The sequence below is a fragment of the Hyperolius riggenbachi genome, chromosome 4 (genome assembly GCF_040937935.1).
Source record: "Hyperolius riggenbachi isolate aHypRig1 chromosome 4, aHypRig1.pri, whole genome shotgun sequence".
NCBI lineage: Eukaryota > Metazoa > Chordata > Amphibia > Anura > Hyperoliidae > Hyperolius > Hyperolius riggenbachi.
In genome coordinates this window covers 74,481,701-74,505,653 of record NC_090649.1, presented here as the reverse complement: position 1 = coordinate 74,505,653, position 23,953 = coordinate 74,481,701, and the positions used below count along the sequence as shown (strand labels likewise).

The 23,953-nt window shown below is 43.8% G+C and overlaps 1 protein-coding gene across 5 annotated transcripts in view; it reads left to right on the top strand.

Moving 5' to 3' along the window:
* Positions 1-23,002, top strand: part of LDAH (lipid droplet associated hydrolase) — a 332,993-nt gene extending 309,991 nt beyond the window's left edge. For all 5 annotated transcript variants that reach the window (XR_011031325.1, XM_068280211.1, XM_068280213.1 and 2 more), the window contains one exon: positions 22,827-23,002. Coding sequence is in view for 4 of the 5 variants with exons in the window: in XM_068280211.1 (XP_068136312.1) it covers positions 22,827-22,881 (55 nt within the window). In the remaining variant the exon portion in view is untranslated. The remainder of the gene's footprint in view (positions 1-22,826) is intronic.
* The last annotated feature ends 951 nt before the right edge of the window (positions 23,003-23,953 follow it).

Genomic DNA, 23,953 nt, shown 5'->3' with positions numbered 1-23,953 from the left:
GCTTTTAATAAGCAGGATCAAGTTCCATCAATTAGGTATGGAAAGCATCTGCCGCTGCATAGAGCCTAGCGGTATAGGTTAGATCTCACCCGTCTCGTTGTTCCAAAGTCACCTTCGGTATAAGCCTGGGTCAGTTTGTATAATCCTTAGGTCCTGCTCGGGGTGCGCTGGGATCAGTTGTCCGCCACCTCATCGCGCTATATCCCGGCCGAGAGAAAGACGCCAGCCCGGGATTCCACAGGCAGTATGTCAGGAGGGATGCTACGTCATACGCATCCGCGTTAGCTCCGCCCACCGACGCGTTTCACGCCCTCATTGAAACGCCCAATGAGGGCGTGAAACGCGTCGGTGGGCGGAGCTAACGCAGATGCGTATGACGTAGCATCCCTCCTGACATACTGCCTGTGGAATCCCGGGCTGGCGTCTTTCTCTCGGCCGGGATATAGCGCGATGAGGTGGTGGACAACTGATCCCAGCGCACCCCGAGCAGGACCTAAGGATTATACAAACTGACCCAGGCTTATACCGAAGGTGACTTTGGAACAACGAGACGGGTGAGATCTAACCTATACCGCTAGGCTCTATGCAGCGGCAGATGCTTTCCATACCTAATTGATGGAACTTGATGGAACTTGATCCTGCTTATTAAAAGCCTTCCGCAATCAATCTTTATGATACAGGGGGCCCCCCAACGTTGTTCCATATGGCACAAGTATGAAAGGAGTGTGTATGCGGGGATGTATGTGATGCTGACATAGTATTATATCCTGGTCAGGACAAGCTATAGCATACATATATTGAGCATTTGTCAGAGTCACGTGCATACTGCACTAAATTGCTCCGCAGATGGTGATTTTAAATTAATGGGGATCTTTCTATGATATTTGATGTATTTTGGGGTAATGTTGTAGGTATTTATAAATAAAGAAGATGTTTTGGTATACCTTTGAAAGCTTGTGCGACCCTACTTTTATGATTTAATTGAGTATGTACAATAGGGGTTTAGCTTTCCCTCATCGCATTTCTTTGAGGTATTGGGGCCAAAAAATATATCTACAATCTAGCTTTAATCATATTTTATATATAATCTTCCTTAGTGACGTCAGATAAGTTCTCCTCCTCCCCCCAGCCACGAACAATACCACGGGAAAGTTGAGCAGCACAAGCACCCTGCGATGCCTGCTGCGGTTGTTCTTCTGCCGCCGCCTCCTCCTCCAAAGAAACACCTTCCTCATCATCCGAGTCTGACTCCTCTTCCCCACACGACTCTTTCTCCTCCTCCCCCCCCCCCCTCTGTGCTGCCGCAGGTGTTGAGGAAACATCTGGTTCTGATGAGAATTGATCCACAACCAGGGCCGGTTTAAGCAACAATGGGGCCCTAGGGCAGAATAAACCTGGGGGGCCCCCCCAACATATACCCCGGAACAAAAAATCGGCATTAGGGGACCTTTTTTGCAGCTGGTATAGTCAGGGTGTGAAGTCCCAATCGGTCAGAGCTCCACATTCTGGCTATCCCAGCCTGCATGGGGGACAAGGGGTTAAAAAGTTTCAGGAGGGGGAACCCCACATAATTATTTTTTTTTTAAATTCCCACACTCTAAACATAAAAAAAAATTTGGGAAAATAGGAAAAAATGACAGGGATCTTCATACAGCCATATTGCGCTGTATAGCGATCCCTGGCCAAAGCGCTGCGGCTGCGTATAGACCCCCTGGAAACCCCGTCAGGAAATTGATTGCGCTTTCGTTTGATACATGTAAAATGACACTACCGTTAGGTTTGCTACTAAAAGTTACATTTACCGCATTTAAAACTATACTTTTTTCCTTTTAAACTTTAAAATCGATTTTCTCAAAAACTATAAGGGCTTTTTGAAAAATTGTTTTTTCCTCTTATTCCTAATGATCTCCTTAACATATCCTGCAAATTTAGGGTTTCTAGCATTTAAGGTGGATTTGCTATTAACCATTAAAAATCGGCAGGTTTTTAAATGTGTTTTTTTTTCCTTTAAAACTTTAAAATCGATTTTCTCAAAAACTATAAGGCCGATTTGAAAAATGTTTTTTTCCTCTTGTAGCCACTGGGGGCCCCTACGAGCTCTGGGGCCCTGGGGCATCTGCCTCCTTTGCCTTAATGGTAGCGCCGGCCCTGTCCACAACGCTTCTTCCTGTAACTGTTCCTGTTCACGCTCCTCCACAGCTTAATCCACCACTCTATGCACGATCCAGGAAGTAAGCGTACGGGGTCAAGTCGCTGATGGTGCCTTCACTGCGACTCACCAGGTTGGTCACCTCCTCAAACGGCCGCATGAGCCTGCATGCATTTCGCATGAGTGTCCAGTTGTTGGGCCAGAACATCCCCATCTCCCCAGAGTGTGTCCTTCTACTGTAGTTTAGAGATACTGGGTGACGGCTTTCTCCTGTTCTAGCAGCCAAGAGTACATAAGGAGGCACAGGCGTAGCAATCACTATAGCAACCATAGTGGTTGCTATGGGGCTCGCGGCAGCCCTACGTCACAGGGGGCCTGTAGCTGAGAGGACTTTTTTATTATTATTATAATGCCGGCCCGGCCTCTTATAATGCCGTCCCGGCCTCCCCTCCCCCCCCCTGATAGTTATAACAGAGCTGCTTCCCCACCCCCGGCCCCCTTTATCTCTAAAAGTAGCTGGTGAGGAGGGGGACTACTTCCGGATGGCGCGCATTGATCTACTTCCTGGCGGCTGGCCCGGCAATCACTTTATAGTTCCGGGCTTCCGGCCAGCCAGGGAGGAAGGAGGAGTGACGTCGCGACGGCCTCACAGAGAGGGACTGGACCGCGGACTGGCTGCCTCGGAGAGTGCTGCGACTGTAACCGGAGTGGAGGAGTGTGCCCTGGAGCCAGAAGGGCGTGCCCTGGAGCCGGAGGCTTGGATTGCATTTTGTGGGGAAATCTGCCGACAATCTGGTTGCATTTTGTTGGGAAATCTGCCGACAATCTGGTTGCAATTTGTGGGGAAATCTGCCGACAATCTGGTTGCAATTTGTGGGGAAATCTGCCGACAATCTGGTTGCATTTTGTGGGGAAATCTGCCGACAATCTGGTTGCAATTTGTGGGGAAATCTGCCGACAATGTGGTTGCATTTTGTGGGGAAATCTGCCGACAATCTAGCTGCATTTTGTGGGGAAATCTGCCGACAATCTGGTTGCATTTTGTGGGGAAATCTGCAGACAATCTGGTTGTATTTTGTGGGAATATCTGCCGACAATTTGGTTCCATTTTGTGGGGAAATCTGCCGACAATCTGGTTCCATTTTGTGGGGAAATCTGAAAATCTGTCGGCAGATTTCCCCACAAAATGTTTGGGTGGGAGGTCCGAGGTCCGTGGGGTTGGAAGGTCGTGGGAGGGGGCATAAAATGTTTTTGCTATGGGGCCCAGTCATTTCTAGCTACGCCCGTGTAAGGAGGGTCGAATTCCAGCGAGTCGGATTATCGCAAATCAAGCGTCTCACCGGCAACTTGTTTCTCCGCTGAATATTGGCAAAGCATGCCATGGCCGTGTAAGACCACCTGAAATGCCCACACAACTTCCTGGCCTGCTTCAGGACGTCCTCCAAGCCTGGGTACTTTGACACAAATCTTTGAATGACTAGATTCAGCACATGTGCCATGCAGGGTACATTGTCAGCTTTCCCAAATTCAAAGCGGAGATTGCTGCCGTTGTCACACACCACGTTGCCGATCTCCAGCTGGTGCGGGGTCAGCCACTGATCCACCTGTTTCTTAAGAGCAGCCAGGAGAGCTGCTCCAGTGTGACTCTCCGCTTTGAGGAAAAACATGTCTAAGATGGCATGACACCGTCATACCTGGCATGCAGCATAGGCCCTGGGGAGCTGGGGCTGTGTAGCTGGAGAGGAGATCGCAGCACCAGTAGAGTTGAACTGCCACTCAGCCAAGGAGGAGGAGGATGACAACAGCGAAGAGGATGTAGCAGGAGGAGAGGAGGTGGCAGGAGGCCTGCCTGCAAGCCGTGGCGGTGTCACAAGTTGGTCCGCTGCACAGCCATGTACTCCATGCTTGCCATCAGTCACCAGGTTGACCTAATGGGCTGTGTAAGTAATGTACCTGCCCAGACTGTGTTTGGCAGACCAGGCATCCGTGGTCAGGTGGACCCTTGACCCAACGCTGTGTGCCAGAGATGACACCACTTGCCTCTCAACTTAGCGGTACAGTTTGGGTATCGCCTCTTTAGAGAAATAATTGCAGCCTGGTATCTTCCACTGCAGTGTCCCAATGGCCACAAATTTACGGAAGGCCTCAGAGTCCACCAGCTGGTATGGTAACAGCTGGCGAGCTAACAGTTCCGCCAAGCCAGCTGTCAGACGCCGGGCAAGGGGGTGACTGGCAGAAATTGGCCTCTTCCGCTCAAAGATTTCCTTCACAGACACCAGGCTGCTGTGGGCAGAGGAGCAGGAACCGCTCAAGGTCAGAGGCGCAGTGGAGGAGGGTGCCTGTGAAGGTGCAAGGGAGAAAGTGGCTGAATATTCTGCAGCTGAAGGAGGAAGAGGAGAAGGAGGGTGGCTTTTCTTTTGTGTGCTGCTTTTGCTCAGGTGCTTTTCCCATTGCAGTTTGTGCCTTTTCTGCATGTGCCTTCGTAAGGCAGTTGTCCCTACGTGGGTGTTGGCCTTTCCACGGCTCAATTTTTGGAGGCAGAGAGAACAGATGGCATTGCTCTGATCTGAGGCAGACACATTAAAACATTTCCAAACCGCTGAGCGATGGCACTATGGTGGCATCAACAGCTGACGTTGAAGGGCATATTGGCTGGCTGTCCATAGGTGGCGATACATGGCTCCGGGCACTGCCACCAGCTGTTTCTGACGATGAGCTCCCTGTGCTTCTTTCAGCAACTCGTCTCCTCCTACTCCTCTCTGACTCCCCCTCTGAACTGTCCCCCTGTTCATCTCCTCTATTGGGAACCCACGTGGCATCCGTATCATCATCATCATCATAATCATCCTGCCCAGCTTCGCTTGCCTCAGACACCTGCAAGACTGCACCAACAGCAGGTACTTCATCATCCTCCTGCTCACACGTTACGTCCATAGTGTTGCCGCCTAACTCAGACATATGAGGTGGTGTAACTTGCTTAGCGCCTTCATCTTTTTGTAACAATAATGGTTGTGCATCAGTGATTTCTCCACCAAATAACTCCTGCGAAGTGTCAAATGCAGCGGATGTGGTGCTTGTAGTAGCAGCGCTGGTGGCTGCGAAAGATGAGGTGTTAAATAGTCAACCACGTCCTGACAATCTTGGGAGTTGATGGGACGTGCCTTCTTCTGAGCACTGTACTTTGGTCCAGGGCTGCAAGAAATCACATCAGCATGACCTCGCACAGACCTGCCGGGTGGCCTTCCTCTGGTTCTGCCTCTACCTCTGCCTCTACCTGTTTTGTCCATTTTGTCCATATCGGGGGGGATGAAGTGAAAGGTATGCACTGACTTGACTAATACAATGTGCAGTCACACAGGTGCAGTTGACAGGTATGCACGGAGTGGTATATCAACATATATGAACACAACAGGTAGGTATATGCAGTGATGGGTATTACAAATGTGCACCTGTCACACACACGTACCGTGAATAGGTACAGTGACTGGTGGTATTAACAATGCGTGCGCTCACGTAGGTAGGAGGGTGCACTGAACAACAGGGAGGTATATGCAGTGATGGGTATTACAATGGGCACCTGTCACACACAGACAGGTACCGGACAGGCACAGTGACACTGCGTGCGCCCACGTAGGTAGGTGAGTGCACTGAAGTGAACAACAGGTAGGTATATGCAGTGGTGGGTATCACAAATGTGCGCCTGCCACACACAGGCAGGTACCGCACAGGCACAGTGGCACTGCGTGCGCTCACGTAGGTTGGTGGGTGCACTGTGAACAACAGGTAGGTATATGCAGTGATGGGTATTACAATGTGCACCTGTCACACACAGACAGGTACCGGACAGGCACAGTGACACTGCGTGCGCTTACGTAGGTAGGTGGGTGCACTGAAGTGAACAACAGGTAGGTATATGCAGTGATGGGTATTACAATGTGCACCTGTCACACACACAGGTAGTCACTGAATGTGCTGGGCCTGGCAGTGGCACACACAGTAGGAATTACCAAGGCTGTCTATGCAACACAAGTGTCAGTGGGACACACACACACACAAACAAATAGATCACAAGAACAAGATTAGCTCTCAAAAGAGCTGTTGAGGGGTGCTTTTTTAGCAATAAGAATCAGCCAGGAGCAAGCTAACAAGCCTACAAGAGCCTAACTAAGCTTTCCCAATAGGTCTCTGCACAGCAGCTCTCCCTTCTCTAATTACTGCAGGCACACGAGTGAGTCCAATGCCTGACGCTGCCTACCTTTTATAAGGGGGGTGGGGCTCCAGGAGGGAGTGTAGCCTGATTGGCTTCAATGTGCCTGCTGACTGTGATGTAGATGGTCAAAGTTGACCCTAATGATGCACTATGGGGGCATATCGAACTTCCGGAAAAGTTTGCGGTTCTCCGCGAACGCGAACCACCGAAGTTTGCCGCGATCCGTTCGGGCCATCTCTATACAGGAAGAATTAAGGAACTTCAGTTTTTATATATACAAAAAAGCTTCTCTGAGCTATTCAAATACATTCTTGCTTTCTGAAGCACTTAAACAGCCAAGGAACAGTGAGAGACAGTTTGGGATAAGGTTTAACTGCGGGGAAGTTCAAATATCATTATTGCTGCTTTCTTTTATAGCTTAAAAGACAGTGTGGTTTTAAAACTGCAACTGTGACAGTATGATGCAATGTTATATAAAAAACCACTATATACCTGAAAATAAAAATGTGAGACTCTTTCCTTTGCTACTAATGTTCTATTCATTATCCGTACTACACATACAATTCATTATATCATAATTTTTTTTTCCGCTTCCAGTTTGCTTTAACCCAGGATTGGACTTCAACCCAATTAGTAGCCAATACACCCTTTCCCATGAGAAATCTTTACTTTTTCTTAAACAGATCTTCAGGGACTTCTGTATGGCCAATATTGTGGTGAAACCCCTCCCACAGTATGATGTAATGACCATGGTCCTGGCAGTTTGTTGTCTGTGAACCTCATCACATTGTGGGAAATAACTGCTGTTTTCAACTGCAAAGCAAGTATCTTCCCCCCGTGCATGAACATTCCGCAGAGATCACCTTTTAGAACGTAAAGGATACCCGAAGTGACATGTGACATGATGAGATAGACGTGTATGTACAGTGCCTAGAACACAAATAACTATGCTGTGTTCCTTTTTTTCTTTCTTTGCCTGAAAGAGTTAAATATGAGGTATGTAAGTGGCTGACTCAGTCCTGACTCAGACAGGAAGTGACTACAGTGTGACCCTCACTGATAAGAAATTCTTAAAAAATGACTTTTTAAGACATTCCACAGTTTTATTTTATGTTTAAATCTACTTTTTCAGTTTTAACAGTTTTATTGTTTTTTCTCAATGACACATCCATTGAAGTATGCCAGAGCTAAAATGTATGCACTATTGACCCTTTTTATCTCTTTCCTGCTCTCAGAAGCCATTTTCTGCTAGGAAAGTGTTTTATAGTTGGAATTTCTTATCAGTGAGGGTCACACTGTAGTCACTTCCTGTCTGAGTCAGGACTGAGTCAGCCACTTACATATCTGTTATTTAACTCTTTCAGGCAGAGAAAGAAAAAAAGGAACACAGCCTAGTTATTTGTGTACTTGGCACTGTACAAGCACATGTCTATCTCATCCTGTCACATGTCACTTCAGGTATCCTTTAAGATGTCGCCGCCTGTGATAAATTTCGGAATGTAAATTAGGGAGAGGAAAGATTTTATTCATTACATTATTTTCACTATAGTTTCTCTTTAAGTTCATTGAATTCATGCTGTTCGAAATACAACTTGTTAGCAGTAAACCTTTACTAAAGGACGTTCTGCAGGCCAAGAAGATTCTAAAATAGGTCACTGCGGCCAAACATTTCTTGGTGCCAAATGGAATAGCAGCATGGCGAGTCTCCTACCAATTTATAAAATGGGAAAGTGGTTTTCTGGTTAAGCAAGTACGCATAAAATGCTGCTAATTTTACACAAACAGGGGGCAGCTGCAGTAAACAGGAAATACCCAGGAAAATAGCTTTCACAGGAAATGGCCCAAAAATATTATTCTAATTAACATCAGCGGCTTCTACCTCCGCGTGACTGACGGGATATCTGAGATGAAATCCTTTCTGTGTGGTATTAAGTGTATGATTCAATAGATGGCAAGCAGATGAATGGGTCCTGGCATCAGCACACTAATACAAGTGGAAGTATGACTCATTGACAGAGACACAACAATGTATTTGTGGAATATTGTGTGCAGCATATGCACCAATTAGACCTACTTTAAAATCAGGGCCAGCGCTTCTAAAAAAAAAGCAAAAGTGGCAATTGCTCTCTAGCGCTGCCGGGGCACCCAATCGCTGCCAGACCCCTGACCTCCCCCTTAAAGAGAAACCGTAACTAAGAATTGAACTTCATCCCAATCAGTAGTTGATACCCCCTTTCCCATGAGAAATGTTTTCCTTTTCTCAAACGGATAATCAGGGGGCTCTGTATGGCTGATTGTCTTTGAACCTCATTGCATTGTGGGAAATAACAACTGTTTACAGCTGTTTCCAACTGCCAAAAAAGCAAGCAGCATCTCCTTCCAGTGACATCACCTGCCAGCAGTAAAAATGGCACCATGTGATAAATGTCAGAATGTAAATTAGGGAGAGGAAAGGTTTTACAATGGGAAAACACTGAATCATTTATACATAATTATTGTAAAAATGAAGCACTTTTGTTCATTACAATATTTTCACCGGAGTTCCGCTTTAACTCTGACGTGCTTCCCAGGGCCCCTGCACTATAACAGCATTGGTATCTCACCTGTGCCGGCGGCCAACGCGATGCTCCGATTGTTTCATGCTCCCTGGCTTCATATCTTGATGCCTGCCTTATGTGATCGGCGCATGTCATTACGCAACATTTGCCGGATCACAAGAGGCAGATGGCAATAGGAGCAGCTCGCCGGCTGGACAGGTGAGATACCAATGCTGTTATAGTGCAGGTGCCCTGGGGAGCAAATCAGAGTTAAGGGAGGAGATGGGGAGGCAGCAGCTGGCTTGGTGGCCCTGGAGGCTGGGCTTGCTGGGCGGTCCTCCAGGTTATCTTTGCCCGGGTGCCCCTTCAGGCATTGAATTGGCCTTTTTTAAAATAGAGCATCATCTTTGTAAAGCATCAGGCATGTCATAGTCTACGCAAGTCATATAACATTTTGGTGTGGTGGCTGCCTGGCACTCTCTATTTGCAGCACTAGAGCACAAAGATGGAAACCAGAGATGGATTAAGTTGTATTGGGGCCCTAGGCAAGGTAGTAAATATGACACCTCCTTTTGGTCCTTTTGTTAAGCTGAAATAAATAGAGGTCAAAGAAGGTAGCAGGTGGGCCCCTTGATACACACTCGGCACCAGGCACCTGCCTAGGTTGCTTGGTGGATGATCCTGCTCTGCTGGAAATCCATGGAGAACCCCTTTCTACATGGAGTGTGTATGTTTTTCTTTATTTAAGCCAAACAAAAACAGTTACAACCTGCACACTGGATTATAACGCTCCATCCAGTCTTTATGAACCATACAGGCTGTTATTTGGAAAATAAAGGGGAGGGGGGTGTACAGTGGGGGTGTACAGTGGACATTTTCTATGGCTTGGAGGTTGACAAGTCCTTTAATTTAGACTTTTAAAGGACCTCTTTTGAGAATGAGGAAAAAAAAGTGGTTTATGCATAAGCTATTAAACATCCTTCTAAAATAGCATGACATTTATTTTTAAATGAATGGTTTCATCAAAGCAACATGTAATCCTCAGTGTATGTAAACACTGACGGATGACGGACTGGGAGGCTAATCCATTTGTTAGGGGTGTTTTTTTTTACTTTCATTTCACAAACATAACTCCTGCCTACCTAGGGTTCAGTGGTGTAATCCATTGCTGTCAGGAATCACAGTTATAGCATAACGGCTGAGCTCCTCCATATGTGTTTACATACTCCCAGTCTGTGCAAAGAGTCATCTGTTATCAGCTGCTGGGAGAATCAGCCAGAATCAGCCCTATCTACACCATACCATTCTTTGTCCGATTCCATTCATTGATTCGATTTGATTCAATCTGATCTGTCCGATTCATGATTCTATTCAATTTGAATCAGATTAAATCAAATCATGAATTGGACAGGTCTGATTGAATCAAATCAATGAATCGAATCAAATTGAATCGAATCAGACAAAGAATCGTATGGTGTAGACTTGTGGGTGTTCAAGTTATTCGATCCTGTTGATCTGAGGTTGTGGGAGATGTGACACAGTTGCAACAAATCATTCAGGTATATGGGGACTAGGTTATGTAGAGATTTGATTGTTAGCATTCCAGTTTTAAAGAGGATTCTCCATTGTATCGATATCCAGTGGCAATGGCGGGGTTGGCTTGTTAAGAAGGGCCCTGCAGCAGCATTCTGTACCAGCTGTAGGTGGTGCAGGTCTTTATTTGGAAGGCCTGCATAGAGGACATTGCAATAGCCCAGCCTTGATGTGATGAAGACATGGGGTTGGAAGATCCTCTGAAGGAATGAGGTGCTTAATTTTTGCAATGTTCCTTATGTGAAAAAAGGAATGTTTCACAACAGCTGAAATTTGATTCCTGAAGTTTAATTCCCCATCAATCAGTAAACCCAAGCATCGCAAAGTGTTGGAGCTAATAAGGTCTAAGTTCTAACACTCGTCATCCCTTGGTCCTTTTTCGTCTGGGAAGAAAATAGAAGTTGGGCATCAATACAAGATTTCTCCTTGACTGCTTCCTTTGGTTGTATCAAATACTTTCTCAACAGATCTTAACCCCATAGAGGTAATCAGATCAGTTCTGTGTGTTTGCAGTGGTATCGGGGGTAATTCTTCACAGGTGGAAGGAGATACCCATGACTATTCAGGGGCCCTCCATCTCCCGTGAGGATTATTGTACCTTATAAGAGATACAGCTCTGGAAGCATGTCTGGGTTGAAATAGTGAGACTAGATCTAAGGAAACATTTGTATTGGATCTGAATATATAGCTCTCAGCTTCTCATAGAACAAGAACTAACCTGATTTTCTGTTGACCTGTTCAGCCCTTCCACCTCCACAAAAACGGAGTATTCTTTGCCTTGGAAGAATGCTGAAGAAGAGGTGCTCTGAGATGACCAGTGCTGGGTCATCTACTCTACAGCTGTGTTCACATTAAAGAGAACCCGAGGTGGCTTTGAAGAATGTTATCTCCATACAGAGGCGGGATCTGCCTATACAGCCCAGCCTCTGTTGCTATCCCAAACCCCCCTAAGGTCCCCCTGCACTCTGCAATCCCTCATAAATCACAGCCACGCTGCTGACAAACAGCTTGTCAGAGCTGGCTGTGTTTATCTCTATAGTGTCAGTCTGCTGCTCTCCCCACCTCCTGCAGAACTCCAGTCCCCGCCTGCATCCCTTCCCTCCCTGCTGATTGGAGGGAAGGGATGGGGGCAGGGACCGGAGCTATGCAGGAGGCGGGGGAGCAGCCGAGACTGACACTACAGATGTAAACACAGCCTCACAGCACGGCTGTGATTTATGGGGGATTGCAGAGAGCAGGGGGACCTTAGTGGGGTTTGGGATAGCAACAGAGGCTGGGCTGTATAGGCAGATCCAGCCTCTGTATGCAGATAACATTCTTTAAACACACCTCGGGTTCTCTTTAAACTGCAGACCCAATGAGGATGGCCACAGTGGATCAGAATGAACAATGTGTCTGTCCACTTCCTTCCTGGTCTCCATTGGTGTCTGTTATAAAAGACGGTGACGGAGACCTCCGGAGCCTGGTCTGTTGCTCATTTTATGATAAATGATATATATTTTTATATATGATATATTACAAAGATGAAACAAAGAAAAGTACATTGTAAAGATTGTCCAGCATACTTTCCTTTGTTGAAGGGATTTCCCCGAACAATCAATTATTCAATTGTTGCAATCATTCAGAAACAATTGTTCGGGCCAAGCAGTGGAGGGGAAAATGAGAAGCAATCCAATCAGATTAAAAGAATAGTTCTGAAATTCCGATCTACCAAACAAGCAACAGAGTCGTTCATTGTTGATCGGCACTAATAACGGTACCCGATCTGATCATTCGGGAGATTGTCCCATTAATGAACACCTTAACAAATTTGCAAATATGCCAATTTTCCAACCAGCTATGAATCATTTATAGAGCTTGGTTGTGTTGCAGCTTATTAAAGGACAACTATCAAAGTTAGCTAAAATGATAAAGGCCACAAATATTTCCATTGCGATTTGCATAGTCAATGTAAGTGGATGGGCTGTTTCCACTTGTGCGGCGGCGGGAGCATTTTTCGGTGCGGTAGAAATCTGCACGGCAGAGCCGTCAGATTTCGCGTGCGGGAGGAATGCGGGCGAATCGCCGCTAATGCATTTAATAGGGAAATCGCATGCGGCTTTGTCATGCGGATTTCCCCGCGATTTCGCGTGCGATTTCGCATGGTTTGCTATGGAGCTTTACTCAGGCAGTGACATGGTTAAATTCGCCTGGCTCCTTGCCATGCGAAATCGCGGCTAAATCCGCAGGCGGAAACGCAGCCGCATGTGATTTCTTCTGCGGTGGAATCCAGTGGAAACGAGCCCTTACAGAGAACAGTGTTCACTATGGAGGACTCTGTCCTGCACATCCAGCATACAGAAACAATCTTCACTGGCTGTAATCCTGTGCGTAAAAAGTGTTCAGAATGATAGAAAGCAGAAATATAGTTTCAAACAGATGTGTAAATAGCTCATCAGCTCTGTGTGCCTAATCATGTCCCTCTCTCTCTCTCTCTCTCTCTCTGCCTTGCAGTGTAAATTAAATAGTTTAGAGACAGGAAGAGCTCATTCTGAATGGGGGGGGGGGGGGGGGGGGCATGCAAGAACAGGAATAAAGTACAGGTCCTTCTCTTCAGATCCTTTCTCTGTAGCTGACAAATCCCTGAGTTGTTACCATATGATGCGTGAAAATTCAGTGTGTGTGTGTAAGCAGGGCAGAAACAAACAGCAAATCATTCCTCTGTGAAATTTTTTTTTTTAACAATCATCCTCTGTGAATTTTGACTGAGAAGTGGAACCTAGCTACATGATATAGCTCTAGACTGATGCCGACACAAACTGATACAAACAGCTAGTAAACAAGGCATTTTTTTCACACTGGCTGTGCTGAGAGACCTCTGAAAAATATTCTAGTGTTGCTGGCTAAAAGCGCTATAGGTATGTAGGGTTTACAGAAGGACAGCTTCTTTGATAGTTGTTCTTTAAAGAGACTCTGTAACAAAATTTTCAGCCTTATCTCTTCTATCCTATAAGTTCCTATACCTGTTCTAATGTGGTCTGTCTTACTGCAGCCTTTCCTAGTTGCACAGTGGCTGTATTATCGCTGTTATATAATCTAATCTTCTTTCTTCTGACGGCTTCGTCGGGCTCAGGCACTCAGGCTGGAATGTGCGGTTCTGCTTGTGATAGGTTAGAAGCTATACACACCCTCTCCACACCCCCTGCAGGCTATATGTGAGTCACAGACTGAGCTTCTCTCAGCCTATCACATGCTGGTTAGAAGCCATGTCTTTTGTTTGTAAACACTGCCTAAAACTGGCAATTACAAGCCAGGATTGCAGCAGGGAGTGGCAGAAACAGCACAGAGGGGCCCAGGAGAACATAATGAATAGAATAGTATGCTTTTATTGTAAGAATTTTAAAGTACAGATTCTCTTTAAGGAGCCAACCTCTCCTCCTACATGGCTTCTCCCTTTCCCTAAGTATTGACTACATTGGAAAAATAAGATAGCCACCATGTGTTGCGTATTTCTTTTGACAACAGTGAGACAATGGCAGCACGCCTTTATAACTACTAGTTTCTGTCAACAGAAGTTGATTGGGAGTAGCTGATTTTTTACATACATTTTTATGATGATGTAGTCTTCATTTGATTTATAGACCCAATCATTTTTTTTGGGTTTTCAACTATTGTTTCCATAATTGGAAAACAAAATTGAACACGTGTGTGAAACATTTGTCACATTTTTCATATATTACAATAAATCAGAAAAATATATTTTTTTTTGTACTTCTCAAATTGAAAAGAAATATTTTAAAAAAATGGTATCGTATGTGGCCACCTGTCATGATATTTGCCTTTGTATCCCTGCTGGTGCCAGCATTATGGACTTTGTATGGACTTCTGCTGTCCACCAGCAGGTGTCTCTCCATGTACTGGAAACTCTGCAGATCATCAGAAGATGAAGCTCTGGAGACTTTTTTGAACTGTGACCTGACCGTTGTGCAGCATTTTAAGTGGACCTGAACTCTTGCACTGAGAAATGCTCCCTGTATGTATTTAGAGAGTTTAGCCTGTCTAATTCTTGCTCGTCTGTGACTAATCACAATTTGTTTCCTGTTTCTGTGCAGTTTATCAAATGAACGTCTGAACTACTGTACACATCAAATATATGTATTGGCACTGGTTTCATTGGTTGTCCTGATTATATAGTATGTAGTATGTTGAACTCATGTAGCTATGCTACCTGTTGTTTGCATGGTTTGCACGTTGTACAGCACTACAAAATATATTGGCGCTCTGTAAATAATAATGACAATAATACTAATACCGTTGCTTCCTTTGTTGGCAACAGTGAATATAATGCACATGTATGCATGTGGCAGGCTATCTGCATGTTTACTTAGACCAGTGGTCCTGTAACTAAGGCCCGCGGGCCGAATGTGGCCCCCTGAGGCTTTTTTATCGGCCCCCCACACAAAATGTATTACTTATAGATGCAGTAAGCTAGATCTTTAAATATTGGTGGTCCGCATATAGAATAGCAGTGCTGGCACCACCTATCCACGTGGAAGCCAGAAAGCAGTAATTCGCTGGTTTCCAATCAAATTCCACATCAGGTGACACTGCTGTCCAATTGGACTGCAGGTTATCACCTGGGTATGCTTCACTGTCTGGCCCGAAAAGACTTTTACATCATTTTATGTATACTCCGGCCCCCCTGCAGTCTGAAGTATGTTGACATGGCCCTCGACCTAAAACGTTTGGGGACCCCTGACTTAGACTGTAGATTAGTTATTGACAAAAGTTGCCCATACACTCATCGATTTTCTCATTCGATTACCTGCACATATTGATTCATCTTCTGGGAATCTTTTTCTCAAAATGTCAGATCGATCGATTTTTGTTTTTAGTTGAATATCAATCAAAAGTATCGATTGGACAGGATTAAAAATTTAGGCCAATCGAGAGCAGGGCTGGAGCATTGCTAGGTCGATGGCCTATAGCTTTGCACTACATCAAACAGTGCAACCGTGCTGGTCGATCGATTGTCAATAGATTCCCTGTTGGAATCTATTAGAAATTGATGTGCAGTGTGTGGTAGTAATCAATTCCTTTTAAATTGACTCTTTTCAGAATGCAATCGATTGTTTTGGAACATTGGGTGGAAACCTATACATGTATAAATACATCAGAGGGCAATATAAAAGCTTGGCGGATGAGTTTTTTGTCCCTAGGCCTTCACAAAGGACTAGAGGACATGATCTGCGCATGGAGGAAAAACAGTTTAGCCATTTATTTAGGAAAGGGTTCTTTACAGTAAGAGTGATTAAGATGTGGAATGCATTGCCACAGGAAGTCGTTATGGCAAACTCTATACCTGCATTTAAAGGGGGCTTACATGCTTTCCTTGCAATGAAAGACATCCATGGCTATATTACTAGGTAATGCCCAGTGATGTTGATCCAGGGATTTTATCTGATTGCCATCTGGAGTCGGGAAGGAATTTTTTCCCTTTTGGGGATAATTGGACCATGCCTTGTAAGGGTTTTTCACCTTCCTCTGGATCAACAGGGATATGTGAGGGAGCAGGCTGGTGTTGTACTTTGTTCTCTGGTTGAACTCGATGGATGTATGTCTTTTTTCAACCCAAATAACTATGTAACCATGTTTGGCCAGCTTTAGTCACTCTTGCAGGGATTTCTTCGCTTCCTGTTTGGACAGCAAGTAAAGGAAACTCTCCCATATGGGGATATAGAACAGCAATAAAGGTCAATTGAAATTATAATCCCTTTCCACACTGTCCAAAGTAAAACAAAAATATTACCTGGAATTGGACTTAAAAGTGAATATGAAGTGTTTTGTTTACTATACTTTTGCAAAAAAAAAATATTTTTTAACTGAGTAAAAATGAACAATTACCTATGAATATTTCATTTGTACCATATGCTGACAGCAGATGGGGTGCAAAAAAAAAAATGACCACAAACTGTTATTTTACTTCAATGCACATGGGAAAATCAGTTATCTTTACAGAAAGACTGATGAGTGGTTTACAGACAAGGACTATGGTACCTAGTCCTTGTCTGTAAACCTTGTCTGTAAAGGCTGAAAGTGAAGGAGTGCGCCACCTGTTGGAGAGTGTAAATCTGTAGGGCTAAACGTTAACATAAAACTCCACTTTTGTTGATGATAAAAACGAATCCCTTCGATTCAGTTCTGTACATTGCCAGAACTACTGGAAAACCTGGAAAACCTTTTTTTAAGTTTATCTTTTTTCAGCACAGGAAACTCAACTTTTCTCCTGTGCTTTAGCATAGTGACTATAATGTCCTGCAGATTTCTCCCAGAGAGCATTCTGGGAGATCATGTGATGTTCCTGCTTACTTCTCAGAGGAAAAAAAAGTCTAAAGCCATTCACCTTGTCAGCAGTAAAGATGCCGACATCTCTGAAAATTTAAGAATGTAAATCAGGGCAAGGTAAGATCTCACAATGGGCAGACATTGACTGGATGATTTACAAAAGAATATAGTAAAAAAAAAAAATTTAATTACAGCAACGTTTCTCTTCTAAAGTGACACTGAACACCAAGTAAATAATCAGTTAAATATTTTGGTCTTATAAATGAGTGAAAAGCTTGTCCACAACTTGCCCCTTGCTCTTCTATCTCTCCAATGTTCAGAGGAAATGCCCCTCCCCATGTGTGTTCAGTATTGCTCTAAGTAGTACCTTACACTTTACATTAGTAAATATGAATTCCGAGTAAATTCTATCGGAAAAAAAAGAAATTCCTATTGTGCAAAGCCAAGAAAATGGCACAAGTGTCTCAGTCCCAATGCCAGCAGTGCCAGACTGCACATGTGCAAAAAACGAAATTGAAAATAATCACTGTATACTCCCTTTAATGTATGTGTTTTTGTTTTTTTAACAAAACACCATTATGTACGGTACACTATAATTGGTTGGATACTGCAATGGCTTTTCTATAAAAAAAATACTTTTCATTCGGTCACAACGGAGAGTAAAAAGCAATATTCAAAGTAACATTTAAAGAGGCGCTGAAGTGACACTGAAGTAGAATATAGTACATTTTTCACAATACCCACTTTTACGTTAATTATCCTGCTTTCAGCATCAGAAACACTTCCTATATATATTGTTGTATATTGGAATATTGGTTACCCTGCCCTCCTGTTATATTTAACAGCCTAGGCTGTTTATTATGCAGAATTCTTGCCCCAAAGTATTCTGGAAGACCAAGTGTTAATTCTTCTGGCTTCAGAACGGAAAGTAATCAAACATTCCATAGTGATGCACCTGCCTGGGATAAAAGTCAGAATGTAAATCGGAGAGGAATGATCTTACAATGGGCAAACACTGACTACCGTACATACCGTCATTTATAGAGTAATATTATAAAAAAAAAAATCAACAATTTTATTTATTGGGTTATATTCAGTAAAGTTCCTTTCTAATCATGAATAATAATCACTACATGCTCCTTGTCAGCCACAAAATCAAATTCCATTTACCCACTGGCTCTGTGTATATTATGCAGCCTGCAGCCTCCCTCCATTGCAAGCACTCCAATCTATTCAGAAATGATTCTGCTGTAATACATTTTATCAGCCTGACTCTATTTGGTACATTGCCGATGAGAAGGAAGCTTGTTATCAACCCTCCCTCATTCCTGCTCCTCACTGATTGGCTGAGGGCAGTTCAATGAGCTGTTGAAATATGATCTATGCTGTGTCACATGTGTTTACAAAGCAAGCTAGATATGACCGTGCAATTTCTAGGAGGAAAAAAAGTAAAGGAGAAAATAACATCAGGATTGGCTTCAGTCAGAGGGAGTTAAGATGGAAAATGCCAGGAACTGTTTTCTCTTTATTTAAAGGTGGGCAGTACAATACATATGTTATGTAAGTAGAACAAGTATTTATCTACTTGTATATGTGCTTTTTCCTGGGATATCTAAGAGAAGAAGGAGCGCTCTAAGTGCGTTAACCAGGTAGGACTTTATTTGCGCATAACAAGTGAATACTTACAAGAGGAAGAATTAAAAAGCGCTTATCTGCGGGTAAGCCACCCGCTCTACCCCTCTGCGGCAGGCTGCACGCGCTGTGGCCAGCAACGGCGTGTCCGGTGTTAACAGGAGGCTCGTCTTGCGAGGCGGTGGGCAGGGCTTATTGTCGTGGTGCGTGTAGCGTCATGACGAGTTTCGGCGCTCTGCGCCTTCATCAGATGACGTCACACGCACTGGGAGGCGTACATATATACGCTTGGGTGCCGTAGTTATGGCAACTATTGAAATGGTTAGAAAAAACTTTATTGTTCGTCTCCTCATATGTACATGCAAATAAGCCGGATGGAACATCCGCACATATGCATGTTTTAGAGGTGTACACTGGCTCACAGCGCGTGCGCCTATGCTGATACACATATTAACCACTTGCCGACCGCACGCTTATACCGTGCGTCGGCAAAGTGGCAGCTGCAGGACCAGCGACGCAGTACTGCGTCGCCAGCTGCAGGCTGATTAATCAGGAAGCAGCCGCTCGTGCGAGCGGCTGCTTCCTGTCAATTCACGGCGGGGGGCTCCGTGAATAGCCTGCGGGCCGCCGATGGCGGCTCGCAGGCTAAATGTAAACACAAGCGGAAATAATCCGCTTTGTTTACATTGTACGGCGCTGCTGCGCAGCAGCGCCGTAAGGCAGATCGGCGATCCCCGGCCAATCAGCGGCCGGGGATCGCCGCCATGTGACAGGGGACGTCCTGTCACTGGCTGCACAGGACGGATAGCGTCCTGTGCAGCCCAGATCTCCCGGGGGAGCAGGTAGGAGAGGGAGGGGGGAGAATGTCGCCGCGGAGGGGGGCTTTGAGGTGCCCCCCCCGCAACATGCCTGCAGGTAGGAGCGATCAGACCCCCCCTGCACATCATCCCCCTAGTGGGGAAAAAAGGGGGGCGATCTGATCGCTCTGTGTGGCCGCGGATCTGTGCTGGGGGCTGCAGAGCCCACCCAGCACAGATCCAAACAAACAGCGCTGGTCCTTAAGGGGGGGTAAAGGGTGGGTCCTCAAGTGGTTAAGCATACAGTTACCTCATTAAAATAAACTCTTTTTTCATAAAAAACATAATCTCATGTGACAGTCTAATTAGACCTGACTAGTATTATTGGACTTTTTGTCATGCTACAATGAAGCTAAAAAAGTGTAGACTCCGATCATAATGAATACAAATGTGAATAATTGTACCTATACACATAGCATACAATCACACAATAACGAGATAAAAACCAGACTGCATGAAATAGAATGCAATAAAACATATAGAAGTGTATAAAAAATCGTCATCAATACGAACATGTAAAAACATATATGCATGAAAAATGATTAAATCTCTCAGGTACCTGAGGCTTATAATAAAATTTTATAAGGCAAATTTATAAAGAAGGCCCATGTCAGGGTAGATATTAACCTACGCATACAATTGTATGCATACCAATGTGGGGTATGGAAACCTAGATGGTCCGGGCGAGGGAGGGGACGGGGAAAAAAAGGGGGGGGGGGGAGGGGAGTGAAGGAGGGGAGGGGGGGGGAGAAGGAACAGGCTGTGGATGACTCAAACAGCATGGAAACAATGCAATTCCTGCTAAGGGCTATTTCTAACTGATAGGTACTCACCACCCTCATCTAATGGCAGTAACTGCTAGAACTTTGTATGAGAGCTGTGAAAAGAGGGGGGAAACAGATTAAAACCAGAACTATACATATCAAAAAAAGGGGGTTTAAAACACTCTAAACAATAATCAAATGGATAAACTTTAGATGTATCCATCCAGATTTATCCATTTGATTATTGTTTAGAGTGTTTTATACCCCCTTTTTTTGATATGTATAGTTCTGGTTTTAATCTGTTTCCCCCCTCTTTTCACAGCTCTCATACAAAGTTCTAGCAGTTACTGCCATTAGATGAGGGTGGTGAGTACCTATCAGTTAGAAATAGCCCTTAGCAGGAATTGCATTGTTTCCATGCTGTTTGAGTCATCCACAGCCTGTTCCTTCTCCCCCCCCCCCTCCCCTCCTTCACTCCCCTTCCCCCCCCCCCCTTTTTTTCCCCGTCCCCTCCCCCGCCCGGACCATCTAGGTTTCCATACCCCACATTGGTATGCATACAATTGTATGCGTAGGTTAATATCTACCCTGACATGGGCCTTCTTTATAAATTTGCCTTATAAAATTTTATTATAAGCCTCAGGTACCTGAGAGCTTTAATCATTTTTCATGCATATATGTTTTTACATGTTCGTATTGATGACGATTTTTTATACACTTCTATATGTTTTATTGCATTCTATTTCATGCAGTCTGGTTTTTATCTCGTTATTGTGTGATTGTATGCTATGTGTATAGGTACAATTATTCACATTTGTATTCATTATGATCGGAGTCTACACTTTTTTAGCTTCATTGTAGCATGACAAAAAGTCCAATAATACTAGTCAGGTCTAATTAGACTGTCACATGAGATTATGTTTTTTATGAAAAAAGAGTTTATTTTAATGAGGTAACTGTATGCTTAATATGTGTATCAGCATAGGCGCACGCGCTGTGAGCCAGTGTACACCTCTAAAACATGCATATGTGCGGATGTTCCATCCGGCTTATTTGCATGTACATATGAGGAGACGAACAATAAAGTTTCTTCTAACCATTTCAATAGTTGCCATAACTACGGCACCCAAGCGTATATATGTACGCCTCCCAGTGCGTGTGACGTCATTTGATGAAGGCGCAGAGCGCCGAAACGCGTCATGACGCTACACGCACCACGACAATAAGCCCCGCCCACCGCCTCGCAAGACGAGCCTCCTGTTAACACCGGACACGCCGTTGCTGGCCACAGCGCGTGCAGCCTGCCGCAGAGGGGTAGAGCGGGTGGCTTACCCGCAGATAAGCGCTTTTTAATTCTTCCTCTTGTAAGTATTCACTTGTTATGCGCAAATAAAGTCCTACCTGGTTAACGCACTTAGAGCGCTCCTTCTTCTCTTAGATTTCCTTGTATGTGTACCCTGTTTTGGAGCAGCACATCGTGTGGTCATCTGGTTTGGACAATTGACACATTTGGATTTGACTGGTTTGGTGGTCCAGAGTTTGAGCGCAAGGAACACACTTTTTTGCTAATTTTTCCTGGGATAGTATGGCTGTCCATGCTGCTTTAAAGAGGAACAGTAACCAAGGATTGAACTTCATCCCAATCAGTAGCTGATACCCCCTTTCCCATGAGAAATCGTTTCCTTTTCTCAAACGGATCATCAAGGGGCTCTGAATGGCTGATATTGTGGTGAAACCCCTCCCACAGTGTGATGTCAGGACCATGGTGCTGACATCACACTGTGGGAGCCTTGTTGCATTGTGGGAAATAACAGCTATTTCCAACTGCCACAAATGTATCATCTCTTTCCACTGACATCACATGCCAGCAGTAAAGTTGCCGCCATGAGATAAATGTCAGAATGTAAATCAAGGAGAGGAAAGATTTGGGCAAACACTGACTGAGGGCTCTTTCACAGTGGGACGTTAAAATCACATGTTACAACAACATGTAACGCACAATACCTTACAGCAATGAAAAATCAATGGGCTGTTCACAGTGCAGACGTTGCGTTGGTGTCTAACGCTGCACGTTAAATGAAAGTGCTGCATGCTATGCGTTATACAAGTTTTTAGCTGCGTTAGACTGTTTGCACATGCTCAGTAATGTTTTCTTTTTTTTTTTTACGCATGCGCCGTTTTCGGTCTATCACTGTGCGACAAAAACGGCTCCCCAACCACAGCACTACATAATGTCCAAGTTATAGTCTTTCAATGCGTTGCATTAGGGGCACGTTATGCGACCTTAATCAAACGCAACGTCTTACTGTGTAAGAGCCCTAAATCATTAATAAATAAGTAAAAAATACGCACTTTTTTAAATTATGTTATTTTCACTGGAGTTCCTCTTTAAGGTAAGTAAGGAGAAAAAATAAAACTTCTCTTTTATACACTTCAGTATAAAATAAATGTAAACACATCACATGTACCTTGAATTAAAAAACAAACAAAAGCAAAACAAAAAAAAACAAGTCACTAAAGCGAGACAAGCCAAATACAAAGTCATATTTAACCATAAAATATTTAATAAAAGTATCTGTACAAAATATTTAAAAATGGGTTATAAAAGAAGAGTACTCAGCAAAGTTTAATTGACAAAATATATCCCACTATATAGTATATAGAGAAAATATAGAATGATCATTTACATTTCAATATGTACAGTCTCTGAATACATACAATGCATTTACATCCTTGTACTTTTTTTTCTTCCACCGGCAGACTAATAAAAGTCCCCTCGTGTATCACAAATAGATATTCAACAAAGACGACTTGACCTACAGAACTGTAACACAGGGAGAAAAGGGCAACACTGAGAGCTCTACAGAAATCTAGGATTCCATCAAATTGTACTGTCATTCCATAGAAAACCCTACAGCTGTGCATCACAATGTAAGACCTTGTATGATAAATAAATTAGACATGTTTGATAAATAAGGTTGCTTTTTCTTTAGAATATTTTTTTCCTTGGAGTCAGTGGAATGCAAATGTTTCCAAACATATGAAAAATGTAAAAGTTAAAGGACCAGTATCATGAAAAATTGTAAAATGTAAAATGCATGTAAACACATACAAATAAGAAGAACATTTCTTCCAGAGTAAAATGAGCTTTAAATGACCTTTTTCCTATGATGCTGTCACTTACAGTAGGTAGTAGAACTCTGACAGAGCTGACAGGTTTTGGACAAGTCTATCTCCTCATGGGGGATTCTCAGAATTGCCTCTATTGTTTATATTGGCACTCTCTGAAAAGGATCTATACAAAGAAGCTGCTCAGCCTGTCTGCCCGCTGCACACTTTTTTGGCAGTTGGACGGAGCAAGTGTCATTCACTAAGTGCTTTTGAAAATAAAGAAAACCTTAAGAATCCCCCGTGCGGAGCTGGGCTTGTCCAAAACCTGTCAGTAATGTCAGATTTCTACTACCTACTGTAAGTGACGGCATTATAGGAGAAAAGTAATTTATGGCTCATTTTACTCAGGAAAAAACATACTTCTCATCTGTATGTGTTTACATGTATTTTACATTTTAGGATTTTTGTGATAGTGGTCCTTTAAATGCACTTAATGAAAGTGGATTAACCCTTTAAGTGTTTTTTTTTTTTCAGAAGCAGGGAATAAAAAGTAAGGAAATACATAAAAAAAAATAAAAAAATAAATTCAATTTCAAATAAATTGTTTGGTTCAAATGAAGTAAGCATTGCAAGTCACAAAATATGACACTATTAACAATACTGCTAGGTAGAAATGGCCGATGAGATGCAAATCATTTTGAGTTGATGCAGGATTAGGCAAATTTTGTATGCAAATTAATGCATCTTGAAAATGGACCAATCGAATTTTACCTTCA